General features: G+C 26.1%; 1 protein-coding gene across 2 annotated transcripts in view; it reads left to right on the plus strand.

Annotated features, from left to right (window-relative positions):
• The window catches only part of LOC107653212 (polycomb protein SCMH1-like), a 40,327-nt gene that overhangs the window by 1,114 nt on the left and 24,170 nt on the right, over positions 1 to 15,043 (plus strand). For both annotated transcript variants that reach the window (XM_016439882.1, XM_016439881.1), the window contains exons 2-4: positions 11,816 to 11,875; positions 12,025 to 12,093; positions 12,173 to 12,249. In XM_016439882.1, coding sequence (XP_016295368.1) covers positions 11,845 to 11,875; positions 12,025 to 12,093; positions 12,173 to 12,249 — 177 coding nt within the window. In that variant the 5' untranslated portion in view covers positions 11,816 to 11,844. The remainder of the gene's footprint in view (positions 1 to 11,815; positions 11,876 to 12,024; positions 12,094 to 12,172; positions 12,250 to 15,043) is intronic.

Here is a 15,043-nt window from a genome sequence, read left to right on the forward strand (position 1 = left end):
TTATTTTTTCTTTTCTTTTTTAATTTATTTATTATTATTATTATTATTGTTGTTGTAGATAAATGTGGCAGCTGTGAGTTTTCAGGTTGCATGATAAATGAAAGTAAGGGAAGAGTGCCGCTTGTGCAGGTGTTTGTGAGTGATGTAAATGTTTGGTGTGTGATGAATGTTCTGCTGTGATGTGTCTGTGATGCAGAGCAGAACGAGCGAGCGCTGTTGTGTCTGACGGAGGCAGGGACACGTGCTGTATGATGCAAACCGCTTGAAATCAAACATGCAAATGAAAGCAGTCCTGAGCAGCGTGCGTGCTTGTTGTTGTGAATGACGAAAAGCAAGAGAATCACAGATTAACTCCGCCCACCACACCCAATCACGACACTAAACCCCGCCCACCTGTCAATCAGCTCTCAAACGAGTGAACCGGTGAATCAAACTTCATCAAACGAAGCTTCGAAATGAACATTTCTGTGAAGGAATGATTCTGGAACGTGGCGGATCGGACTGCTGGTACTGTGTGTTATGTTTTTGGGGCGGACGAGTCTCAGGAATGTGGCGCCTCAGGGAATGATGGGATCAGAGAGATTCCTGAGGGTCGTTTCAGGACGTTCATTGGAAGATTCCTTTGCTGTGGGAATCTCAGGGGAATTATGGGATATGTTATGATAAAGCGCTTTGTAGGCGAGTCAGAGAGATGGGTTTTCATCCCTGAGATGTCTGAGATGTTCATTTAATGATAATATTAATAGTAATTTTAATCTTAATTACTTTATATTTAATAAAAGTCAATATAATAATATGTAATAACAATTTATTTTATATTCAATATTTAATAAACACTATAATATTTTTTAAAAATCAATTGATCAAATACTTTAAATAATTTGATGAGTTTTATAAGTAAGATTTATTAGTAAAAACTTATTTGCATACAGTGGATCTAACTTTTTTGTGTAATTCGTTCATAATAATATTTTTACATGCAGTAATTGTGACATTAAATTCATATGTCCATCACTATTTTACATAAACTGTTGCACACTGGAAAAAAAAATTGGTGTTGAAAATTTTCAAATCGCAAATTGCTAGTAAATTTCATAAATAATTACAAAGAAATGACAAATAACTCATTGAATTAAATGTGAAATATAAAAAAAGTAAAGTAACAAAGGCTGAAATAGTATTTTCTTGTAAAAAAATAAATAATACTCCAAAAATCTTGTATTTACAACTTTGAAAAATCTTTTTTTTCAGCAAATTAAATTTTTTTAAGTAAACATAAACAATTTATGTAAATTATTGCATTCACTTCTCAGTTTGATTTACATTTGAAATTCTGCTTATGTTTGTATATATTTATTACATGCATATATTCTGCTTATATTTATAGCATCCGTTTACTGCTTTTTGTTAGTTTTAGGTTGCTGTTTTTTATATATATGACTCTTATCCAGTTATTTAAATAATAAACAGAATAACTGATTATCAAAACCATTTCAGGAATATGATCAGATTTATGGGTCAGGAGAGATTCCTAATGTTAGTTTTAGGAGCTTTTTATCCGATTTGTATCCAATTAATCGAGATAAAAACAGATAAATCAAATAAACATTATCACAAATTTTTTTTCCAAAAGAAAAATAGTTTTCAGTATTTTTTCCCCATAAACTATCATTTGACTGTAAGTTCATCATTCTGACGCAAAACAGTGACGTGTGAGTGTGTGTGTGTGTGTGTGTGTGTGTGGTGAACAGTAATACAATATCATTTGTAAGATGACTCATAACAGAGGGAGTAGGGTGGCATTATTGTTTCTTTTTGTTATGATAAGTCATTGCTTTTCTCATTGCAATATGCCCAGAGAGCAATATCGGTACAGCCTGCATTCTTTCTTCTCTCTTTTTAGCATGTGTGTTGCTTTAGAGCAGGGTTTCTCAAAGTAGATATGCTGACTACTGAGGCTGCAAGTTTCCTAAAGTTCATGTCCCTACATTCAATTTTATTTTATTACATTTGCCTGAGAGCAAAGGCACTTTACCCAGCCAAATGAGTGTGTGTCTGTGTGTGTGTGTGAGTGCGCGCGCGTATGTGTGTATGCGTGTGTGTGTGATTGAGTGTGTGTGTTTGTGAGTGAGTGTGTGTGCGCGTGTGTGAGTGCGCGCGTGTGTGTGTGTGTCTGTGACTCTAGGACGTTCTTTGTCTGTGTCTGTGACTCTAGGACACTTTGTGTGGAATATTTGAGTCATTTTGCCTATTGATTTGCATTGAATACTGTGTTTTTTTAAGCGCTGTGTACAGATAGTTTGCTCTCTGATGTAGAGAAAAGCTGAAATCTAAAATAACATCATTAGAAGTGACTGAGAATCTGATCTCTAGTGTATTTTACAAAGAAATATCTGTCAGAATTCATCCCAAAATCAAAAGGAAAAATTATGTGATATATAGTCTAAGGACTCTTAAGATTTTTTGCATTTTAATATTATTTTCACGACAGTTAAGCATGTGTAAAAATGCTACAATGCGACATAAATTAAACCATGATGAGTTTTAAAATAATAAAGTAAATAATAACAAAAAAATTATTTTGAATTTGAGGTAAAAAATGACATTTAATGAGCTTCATGCATATTTAGTTAATGGTTTTGGTTCCGATTTCAACGTAATGAATGTTTTATGAATCTTAAGGAAGTTCTGATTGTATTTATTCCCAGTTTCACTAATATTACAGCTGAAATCTGAGCAAATGAAGTGTGATTCAGAAATGGTTCGCAGTGCTCACCGGGTCTGAGGGGAAACGACTCGTTAGCAGGAGAATCGATTAGCGTCATTAGAGCTGCAGGACAGCTGCTGTTTTAATGAAGGATCTTTTGATCTCACAGACGATCAACTCCACACAAAACTGACCATAACAGAAATCTATTACTACACGGTAATAAAAAATAATGGAATTAAAACAAAGATTATTCGAGTAAGTTTTATTAGAAAATACTGTTTAATTTCTACTTAATTTAGTGTTTAATTGAATGTTACTTGCCATTTTCTTTGTAATTATTTTGTAAAATTTACTAACAATTTCATAGTGAAAATGTTTTCTACACTTTTTTCCAGTGTATTAAACAGTGAAAAATGGATAAAAGTTAAGATATTAAAATATCTGACAACAAATGTCATTCATAAGTTGAATTTGTGCTATTTTATTGTAAGATTTATAAAAAAAAAAAAAACATTTTGCACACAATGGATCTCATGAAACACGAGCAGAGCGAGTTTCTGTGTAATTTGAGTATAAAATTATTTTATACATAATTGTGACAAATAGTCATAATAATATTTAAAATTTGATTTAATTTTTGTATTTTGTTTTCATTTTAATTTTAGTTCAAGTTTAGTAGTTTTTGTTTTTATTAAGTTTTTATTCGTTTTAAGTTTATGTAGACTTTGCTATTTTACTACCTCAAGTTTAACTAAACAAAAATAAGAAATGCTGGCTTGGCAACTAGCTGAAATACAGTTACCTTTTTTAGATTTTATTTCAGTTTATTTTATCTTATTTCAAGTAATGATTTTTTTCTATGCTAGACAAATTTAGTTTTAGATTTTTTTTTTTTCAATTTAAACTAAGTGAAAATGAAAAATGTTGCCTTGGCAACTAGCTGAAATAAATGTACAATTGTTTTTTTTGTATATTTAATTTTATTCCAGTTAATGTTTATTTCAAGTAATGACTTTTATTTATATATTTTAGTTATTTTAAAATTTAGTACTTCAAGGGAAACTAAACAAAGATGAGAAATGTTGGCTTGGCAACTAGCTGAAATAACATTAGTTTACTTTTTTACATTTCATTTTATTTCAGTTAAAGTAGATTTTATTTCAGGTAATGAAACGGTTTTTCTATGGTTTTAGTTTTAGTTACTTTAATTAGTATAAATAAACTAAGTGAAAATGCTGACTTGGCAAATTAGTGAAATAAAAAATTATATTTTATTTTTAATATTTTCTTTCCTTGGCAAATTAGTGAAATAAAAAATTATATTTAATATATTTTATTTTTAACATTTTATTTCCTTTAAGGTTTTTATTATTATTATTATTATGTTCCGTTAAAGTTGATTTTATTTCAGGTAATGAAACGGTTTTTCTGTGGTTTTAGTTTTAGTTACTTTAATTAGTATAAATAAACTAAGTGAAAATGCTGCCTTGGAAAATTAGTGAAATAAAAAATTATGTTTTATATATTTTATTTTTAATATTTTCTTTCCTTTAAGGTTTTATTATTATTATTATGTTCTGTTAAAGTTGATTTTATTTCAGGTAATGAAACGGTTTTTCTATGGTTTTAGTTTTAGTTACTTTAATTAGTATAAATAAACTAAGTGAAAATGCTGACTTGGCAAATTAGTGAAATAAAAAATTATATTTTATTTTTAATATTTTCTTTCCTTGGCAAATTAGTGAAATAAAAAATTATATTTAATATATTTTATTTTTAACATTTTATTTCCTTTAAGGTTTTTATTATTATTATTATTATGTTCCGTTAAAGTTGATTTTATTTCAGGTAATGAAACGGTTTTTCTATGGTTTTAGTTTTAGTTACTTTAATTAGTATAAATAAACTAAGTGAAAATGCTGACTTGGCAAATTAGTGAAATAAAAAATTATATTTAATATATTTTATTTTTAACATTTTATTTCCTTTAAGGTTTTTATTATTATTATTATTATGTTCCGTTAAAGTTGATTTTATTTCAGGTAATGAAACGGTTTTTCTATGGTTTTAGTTTTAGTTACTTTAATTAGTATAAATAAACTAAGTGAAAATGCTGACTTGGCAAATTAGTGAAATAAAAAATTATATTTAATATATTTTATTTTTAACATTTTATTTCCTTTAAGGTTTTTATTATTATTATTATTATGTTCCGTTAAAGTTGATTTTATTTCAGGTAATGAAACGGTTTTTCTATGGTTTTAGTTTTAGTTACTTTAATTAGTATAAATAAACTAAGTGAAAATGCTGACTTGGCAAATTAGTGAAATAAAAAATTATATTTAATATATTTTATTTTTAACATTTTATTTCCTTTAAGGTTTTTATTATTATTATTATTATGTTCCGTTAAAGTTGATTTTATTTCAGGTAATGAAACGGTTTTTCTATGGTTTTAGTTTTAGTTACTTTAATTAGTATAAATAAACTAAGTGAAAATGCTGACTTGGCAAATTAGTGAAATAAAAAATTATATTTAATATATTTTATTTTTAACATTTTATTTCCTTTAAGGTTTTTATTATTATTATTATTATGTTCCGTTAAAGTTGATTTTATTTCAGGTAATGAAACGGTTTTTCTATGGTTTTAGTTTTAGTTACTTTAATTAGTATAAATAAACTAAGTGAAAATGCTGACTTGGCAAATTAGTGAAATAAAAAATTATATTTAATATATTTTATTTTTAACATTTTATTTCCTTTAAGGTTTTTATTATTATTATTATTATGTTCCGTTAAAGTTGATTTTATTTCAGGTAATGAAACGGTTTTTCTATGGTTTTAGTTTTAGTTACTTTAATTAGTATAAATAAACTAAGTGAAAATGCTGACTTGGCAAATTAGTGAAATAAAAAATTATATTTAATATATTTTATTTTTAACATTTTATTTCCTTTAAGGTTTTTATTATTATTATTATTATGTTCCGTTAAAGTTGATTTTATTTCAGGTAATGAAACGGTTTTTCTATGGTTTTAGTTTTAGTTACTTTAATTAGTATAAATAAACTAAGTGAAAATGCTGACTTGGCAAATTAGTGAAATAAAAAATTATATTTAATATATTTTATTTTTAACATTTTATTTCCTTTAAGGTTTTTATTATTATTATTATTATGTTCCGTTAAAGTTGATTTTATTTCAGGTAATGAAACGGTTTTTCTATGGTTTTAGTTTTAGTTACTTTAATTAGTATAAATAAACTAAGTGAAAATGCTGACTTGGCAAATTAGTGAAATAAAAAATTATATTTAATATATTTTATTTTTAACATTTTATTTCCTTTAAGGTTTTTATTATTATTATTATTATGTTCCGTTAAAGTTGATTTTATTTCAGGTAATGAAACGGTTTTTCTATGGTTTTAGTTTTAGTTACTTTAATTAGTATAAATAAACTAAGTGAAAATGCTGACTTGGCAAATTAGTGAAATAAAAAATTATATTTAATATATTTTATTTTTAACATTTTATTTCCTTTAAGGTTTTTATTATTATTATTATTATGTTCCGTTAAAGTTGATTTTATTTCAGGTAATGAAACGGTTTTTCTATGGTTTTAGTTTTAGTTACTTTAATTAGTATAAATAAACTAAGTGAAAATGCTGACTTGGCAAATTAGTGAAATAAAAAATTATATTTAATATATTTTATTTTTAACATTTTATTTCCTTTAAGGTTTTTATTATTATTATTATTATGTTCCGTTAAAGTTGATTTTATTTCAGGTAATGAAACGGTTTTTCTATGGTTTTAGTTTTAGTTACTTTAATTAGTATAAATAAACTAAGTGAAAATGCTGACTTGGCAAATTAGTGAAATAAAAAATTATATTTAATATATTTTATTTTTAACATTTTATTTCCTTTAAGGTTTTTATTATTATTATTATTATGTTCCGTTAAAGTTGATTTTATTTCAGGTAATGAAACGGTTTTTCTATGGTTTTAGTTTTAGTTACTTTAATTAGTATAAATAAACTAAGTGAAAATGCTGACTTGGCAAATTAGTGAAATAAAAAATTATATTTAATATATTTTATTTTTAACATTTTATTTCCTTTAAGGTTTTTATTATTATTATTATTATGTTCCGTTAAAGTTGATTTTATTTCAGGTAATGAAACGGTTTTTCTATGGTTTTAGTTTTAGTTACTTTAATTAGTATAAATAAACTAAGTGAAAATGCTGACTTGGCAAATTAGTGAAATAAAAAATTATATTTAATATATTTTATTTTTAACATTTTATTTCCTTTAAGGTTTTTATTATTATTATTATTATGTTCCGTTAAAGTTGATTTTATTTCAGGTAATGAAACGGTTTTTCTATGGTTTTAGTTTTAGTTACTTTAATTAGTATAAATAAACTAAGTGAAAATGCTGACTTGGCAAATTAGTGAAATAAAAAATTATATTTAATATATTTTATTTTTAACATTTTATTTCCTTTAAGGTTTTTATTATTATTATTATTATGTTCCGTTAAAGTTGATTTTATTTCAGGTAATGAAACGGTTTTTCTATGGTTTTAGTTTTAGTTACTTTAATTAGTATAAATAAACTAAGTGAAAATGCTGACTTGGCAAATTAGTGAAATAAAAAATTATATTTAATATATTTTATTTTTAACATTTTATTTCCTTTAAGGTTTTTATTATTATTATTATTATGTTCCGTTAAAGTTGATTTTATTTCAGGTAATGAAACGGTTTTTCTATGGTTTTAGTTTTAGTTACTTTAATTAGTATAAATAAACTAAGTGAAAATGCTGACTTGGCAAATTAGTGAAATAAAAAATTATATTTAATATATTTTATTTTTAACATTTTATTTCCTTTAAGGTTTTTATTATTATTATTATTATGTTCCGTTAAAGTTGATTTTATTTCAGGTAATGAAACGGTTTTTCTATGGTTTTAGTTTTAGTTACTTTAATTAGTATAAATAAACTAAGTGAAAATGCTGACTTGGCAAATTAGTGAAATAAAAAATTATATTTAATATATTTTATTTTTAACATTTTATTTCCTTTAAGGTTTTTATTATTATTATTATTATGTTCCGTTAAAGTTGATTTTATTTCAGGTAATGAAACGGTTTTTCTATGGTTTTAGTTTTAGTTACTTTAATTAGTATAAATAAACTAAGTGAAAATGCTGACTTGGCAAATTAGTGAAATAAAAAATTATATTTAATATATTTTATTTTTAACATTTTATTTCCTTTAAGGTTTTTATTATTATTATTATTATGTTCCGTTAAAGTTGATTTTATTTCAGGTAATGAAACGGTTTTTCTATGGTTTTAGTTTTAGTTACTTTAATTAGTATAAATAAACTAAGTGAAAATGCTGACTTGGCAAATTAGTGAAATAAAAAATTATATTTAATATATTTTATTTTTAACATTTTATTTCCTTTAAGGTTTTTATTATTATTATTATTATGTTCCGTTAAAGTTGATTTTATTTCAGGTAATGAAACGGTTTTTCTATGGTTTTAGTTTTAGTTACTTTAATTAGTATAAATAAACTAAGTGAAAATGCTGACTTGGCAAATTAGTGAAATAAAAAATTATATTTAATATATTTTATTTTTAACATTTTATTTCCTTTAAGGTTTTTATTATTATTATTATTATGTTCCGTTAAAGTTGATTTTATTTCAGGTAATGAAACGGTTTTTCTATGGTTTTAGTTTTAGTTACTTTAATTAGTATAAATAAACTAAGTGAAAATGCTGACTTGGCAAATTAGTGAAATAAAAAATTATATTTAATATATTTTATTTTTAACATTTTATTTCCTTTAAGGTTTTTATTATTATTATTATTATGTTCCGTTAAAGTTGATTTTATTTCAGGTAATGAAACGGTTTTTCTATGGTTTTAGTTTTAGTTACTTTAATTAGTATAAATAAACTAAGTGAAAATGCTGACTTGGCAAATTAGTGAAATAAAAAATTATATTTAATATATTTTATTTTTAACATTTTATTTCCTTTAAGGTTTTTATTATTATTATTATTATGTTCCGTTAAAGTTGATTTTATTTCAGGTAATGAAACGGTTTTTCTATGGTTTTAGTTTTAGTTACTTTAATTAGTATAAATAAACTAAGTGAAAATGCTGACTTGGCAAATTAGTGAAATAAAAAATTATATTTAATATATTTTATTTTTAACATTTTATTTCCTTTAAGGTTTTTATTATTATTATTATTATGTTCCGTTAAAGTTGATTTTATTTCAGGTAATGAAACGGTTTTTCTATGGTTTTAGTTTTAGTTACTTTAATTAGTATAAATAAACTAAGTGAAAATGCTGACTTGGCAAATTAGTGAAATAAAAAATTATATTTAATATATTTTATTTTTAACATTTTATTTCCTTTAAGGTTTTTATTATTATTATTATTATGTTCCGTTAAAGTTGATTTTATTTCAGGTAATGAAACGGTTTTTCTATGGTTTTAGTTTTAGTTACTTTAATTAGTATAAATAAACTAAGTGAAAATGCTGACTTGGCAAATTAGTGAAATAAAAAATTATATTTTATTTTTAATATTTTCTTTCCTTTAAGGTTTTATTATTATTATTATGTTCTGTTAAAGTTGATTTTATTTCAGGTAATGAAACGGTTTTTCTATGGTTTTAGTTTTAGTTACTTTAATTAGTATAAATAAACTAAGTGAAAATGCTGACTTGGCAAATTAGTGAAATAAAAAATTATATTTTATTTTTAATATTTTCTTTCCTTTAAGGTTTTATTATTATTATTATGTTCTGTTAAAGTTGATTTTATTTCAGGTAATGAAACGGTTTTTCTATGGTTTTAGTTTTAGTTACTTTAATTAGTATAAATAAACTAAGTGAAAATGCTGACTTGGCAAATTAGTGAAATAAAAAATTATATTTAATATATTTTATTTTTAACATTTTATTTCCTTTAAGGTTTTTATTATTATTATTATTATGTTCCGTTAAAGTTGATTTTATTTCAGGTAATGAAACGGTTTTTCTATGGTTTTAGTTTTAGTTACTTTAATTAGTATAAATAAACTAAGTGAAAATGCTGCCTTGGAAAATTAGTGAAATAAAAAATTATGTTTTATATATTTTATTTTTAATATTTTCTTTCCTTTAAGGTTTTATTATTATTATTATGTTCTGTTAAAGTTGATTTTATTTCAGGTAATGAAACGGTTTTTCTATGGTTTTAGTTTTAGTTACTTTAATTAGTATAAATAAACTAAGTGAAAATGCTGCCTTGGAAAATTAGTGAAATAAAAAATTATATTTTATATATTTTATTTTTAATATTTTCTTTCCTTTAAGGTTTTATTATTATTATTATTATATTCCGTTATAAAGTTGATTTTATTTCAGGTAATGAAACGGTTTTTCTATGGCTTTAGTTTTAGTTACTTTAATTAGTATAAATAAGGTTTTTATTATTATTATTATTATATATTTGAAGTAATGAAAATGTGTTTATTTATGGTTGAAGTTTTTGTCAATAGCCCTGGTTGAAGAGACATTGAGTGCTTTAGCACAGAAACACTGACATTATTCTGTGGCCTGCGAAAGTGAAACCCGAGCGGAGGAGAGTCAGGGTGAAAGAGAGCGATTATGACGGCAGACTGAACAACTGAACGACAGAGCGAGAAGGTCACTGGAGACGCGAGCGGAATGAACTCTTTAATTGCTTGACATAAATAACCAACTCATTTTTTCCATCTATAATTGTCTGCCGGCGTGTGGATTCAATTATGCTCTAACAGGACTCCTCTATTGTCGTCAGATCCGTCCGTCTGAGCTCAGCGCAGGAGATTTCGCTCATCAGATGCTTTTCGTTCTTTGCCGTATGAAGGAAGTGTGTGTTTGCGTGGGCGGCTGAAATGAAGTGTGTGTTTGTGTGTTTTGGGAAGTTTCCATCCCTCGGCAGAGAGTGTGTTTTCTGTTTCATGTCTCATAAGAGAGAGATCCGTGTCCTGTGCCGTGAGTCACAGTTTAACTTTAATAGTTCTTCTCATGAGTTCACATGGCTCTTACTGAATCTGCATGATGAGGACGGATTACTACCCCGATGAAGCTATTTGACAAAAAAATACAGCTTCATTTACACACATTACAATTCATTTTCAAAATTGTGTGTTTTGCTTCCTCAAGCATCAGTGACTGTACATTTTGTGATAAATTGTGTTAATGTAATTATTATTTTGTCTTGAGAAAAACTAAAATATCAGTGTTTTCATTTAAAAATAACTTGTATGTGTGTGTGTGTGTGTGTGTGTGTGTGTATATGTGTATAATATATAGGTATCAAAATTTATATCAAAATACAGTTAAAAAAAAAGTAATTTGTACAATTTAATTACAATTTAAAAAAAATCTGTTTTAATAGAAATATTATGCTGATTTTGGTGCTCAATTATCATTTATTATTGATGCTTAATTATTAATAATAGTTATTATCATTATCAATGTTGAAAACATTTTTTGCTGTATTGTGTGTGTGATAATTTGGTATTATTAATTATTTTAAAACAAATGCAACAAAAATTCATGCCCCATGTATGGAGGACCAACCCTGCAAAAATGTAAAAATAATTAATTAATTAATACTAGGAAAATAAAGAAATAAATTACTTGATAAAACCAATATAATCCATTTGTAATCAAATTTAATCCTGAATTTATTTTTATTACCGTTTTCCTTTATGTATTATTTTCTGTATTTATTTTTACATTTATTTTTATTCTTTTTGAACTTTTATTTACTTATTCTTTCATTTATTTATTTATTTCTGCAGGTTTGGTCCTCCAAACCCATGACCCATTTGTAAATTGCAATACAATAAAGAATTATCCTAATATTGGAGCAATTCAAGCATTAAAAACTAATCTTATTTCTGTGAATTCTGCTGCTCTATGAAATGCATCTGACTTGAGAGACTCATTTTGAACTACTTTAACTTAACGAGGCATTTTAAAACCATGCTGCTAGACGTTTGACAGATCTGCATGACCTCTGTGTGTCTCTCAGATCTCTGCAGGACGTTCATAAAGCAGCCGATGCTCAACATGGTCCGAACGGCACTGAAAGGTAAAACACAATCAGACAGACTTACAGAGAGTTCACCCAAAAATGACACTTCACTCATCGTGTACTCACCCAAACATTGTGACCAGAAATGCTCTACATGAGATTCACCTACTGAATTTGTTTATTGTTCATTAATTTCTCTTTTGCAGATCACAAAGACAGTAAGAAGGACAAAGCGGTCCGGAGCATGTCTCTCACAGGTCCTGGACCGGTCAAAGGTACTGACTTTGAACTGTAAGCACTGAATGTGATGGTAATGAGTCTGTGAAGCGCCTCATGTGTGTTTCTCCGCTGCAGTGACCGAGTCGTTCTCATGGGACGAGTATTTAAAAGAGTCGTCGTCCGTTCCCGCTCCTCCCAGCTGCTTCAGACAGGTGAGACCGGCAGTCAAATCCCGTCAGGACTCGTCTCTGTGAGGAATGATGGGATGGCCATGTTTTTAACTTTTCATGTGTTCTGTGAATAAAAATCACATTAACCCTTTAAAGCCTACTGTATCATATTTGATTACATTTCTAAGGCTCTAAACGATCAACATGATCAAACTCTGCTGTCGCACACAATCTCTTGCATGCCTTCTGTCTCTGATTGAGAGTTTAGAGTTTTTTTATCCAGTCAAAGCTCTATTAGTGTAACTGTTGCTGGAGCTTCACGTGTCTTTCTGCTATCAAATCTTGACTGGTTTTTCTCAAGTAAGCGTCAGAATAACTGCAGTAATATCTCCAGATGAACTCTTACTGGACTGAAGCAGCTCAGCTTTACTTGATTCTCCATCAATCATGTTTTAGAGTCTCAAATCTGATCCTCAGGATCTTTTGAGGAGCGTTTGTTTCCAGAAGCTTTACTTTCACTGTTCCTCAGCGGAGGCTCCAGAACATCTCACATCTTCTGAGGAGCCTTTATTTCTTCAGCTCTCAATCACCACTTGATTTGCACTGCATTATGTTTGGATCATTTCAATCTCTTCTTACTGAGACATATTATTGGAGATATAGAGCGACCACTGATATTTATATCATTTTATGTCAGTATCTGCTGTACTGTTATAAAGATCTCTTTGATTTACAGTACAAGCATCAGAATTTCATCACTTTTTGATCATGTAAATATCAGCATCTGCACCAAATTGCATATTTTTGCTCAATTTGAGTGTCTGAATAAAATCGAGCTGGTTTTTCCTCCATATTCTCACTAAATCAGACATATAGTCTGATAAAAGCCTGATGCATCTGTTACGTCTCCCTAATTACTTGGCGTCAACAAAAAACACATATGCAAACGTATTTTTTTATATGCATCTCAACAAAAAATACATATGCAAACTTATTTTTTTATATATGCATCTCAACAAAAAACACATATGCAAACTTTTTTTTTTATATGCATCTCAACAAAAAACACATATGCAAACCTTTTTTTTAATATATGCATCTCAACAAAAAACACATATGCAAACTTATTTTTTTATATGCATCTCAACAAAAAACACATGCAAACTTATTTTTTTATATGCATCTCAACAAAAAATACATATGCAAACTTTTTTTTTATATGCATCTCAACAAAAAACACATATGCAAACGTATTTTTTTGTATGCATCTCAACAAAAAACACATATGCAAACTTTTTTTTTTATATGCATCTCAAAAAAAAGTACATATGCAAACTTATTTTTTTAGATATGCATCTCAACAAAAAACGCATATGCAAACGTATTTTTTTATATGCATCTCAACAAAAAACACATGCAAACTTTTTTTTATATGCATCTCAACAAAAAATACATATGCAAACGTATTTTTTTATATGCATCTCAACAAAAAATACATATGCAAACGTATTTTTTTATATGCATCTCAACAAAAAATACATATGCAAACGTATTTTTTTATATGCATCTCAACAAAAAATACATATGCAAACGTATTTTTTTATATGCATCTCAACAAAAAATACATATGCAAACGTATTTTTTTATATGCATCTCAACAAAAAATACATATGCAAACGTATTTTTTTATATGCATCTCAACAAAAAATACATATGCAAACGTATTTTTTTATATGCATCTCAACAAAAAATACATATGCAAACGTATTTTTTTATATGCATCTCAACAAAAAATACATATGCAAACGTATTTTTTTATATGCATCTCAACAAAAAATACATATGCAAACGTATTTTTTTATATGCATCTCAACAAAAAATACATATGCAAACGTATTTTTTTATATGCATCTCAACAAAAAATACATATGCAAACGTATTTTTTTATATGCATCTCAACAAAAAATACATATGCAAACTTATTTTTTTTTATATGCATCTCAACAAAAAACACATATGCAAACCTTTTTTTTATATATATGCATCTCAACAAAAAACACATATGCAAACTTATTTTTATATATGCATCTCAACAAAAAACACATATGCAAACCTTTTTTTTAATATATGCATCTCAACAAAAAACACATATGCAAACTTATTTTTTTATATGCATCTCAACAAAAAACACATATGCAAACTTTTTTTTATATGCATCTCAACAAAAAACACATATGCAAACTTTTTTTTTATATGCATCTCAACAAAAAACACATATGCAAACTTATTTTTCTTTAATATGCATCTCAACAAAAAACACATATGCAAACTTATTTTTCTTTAATATGCATCTCAACAAAAAACACATATGCAAACTTATTTTTCTTTAATATGCATCTCAACAAAAAAAACATATGCAAATGTTTTTTTTATATGCATCTCAACAAAAAACATGCAAACTTTTTTTATATATATGCATGTCAACAAAAAACATATGCAAACTTATTTTTATATATGCATCTCAACAGAAAACACATATGCAAACCTTTTTTTTAATATATGCATCTCAACAAAAAACACATATGCAAACTTATTTTTCTTTAATATGCATCTCAACAAAAAACACATATGCAAACTTATTTTTCTTTAATATGCATCTCAACAAAAAACACATATGCAAACTTATTTTTCTTTAATATGCATCTCAACAAAAAACACATATGCAAACTTATTTTTCTTTAATATGCATCTCAACAAAAAACACATATGCAAACTTATTTTTCTTTAATATGCATCTCAACAAAAAACACATATGCAAACTTATTTTTCTTTAATA

This window comes from Sinocyclocheilus anshuiensis, unplaced genomic scaffold (assembly GCF_001515605.1).
Source record: "Sinocyclocheilus anshuiensis isolate Anshui unplaced genomic scaffold, SAMN03320099.WGS_v1.1 scaffold143, whole genome shotgun sequence".
In the NCBI taxonomy this organism is placed as follows: domain Eukaryota; kingdom Metazoa; phylum Chordata; class Actinopteri; order Cypriniformes; family Cyprinidae; genus Sinocyclocheilus; species Sinocyclocheilus anshuiensis.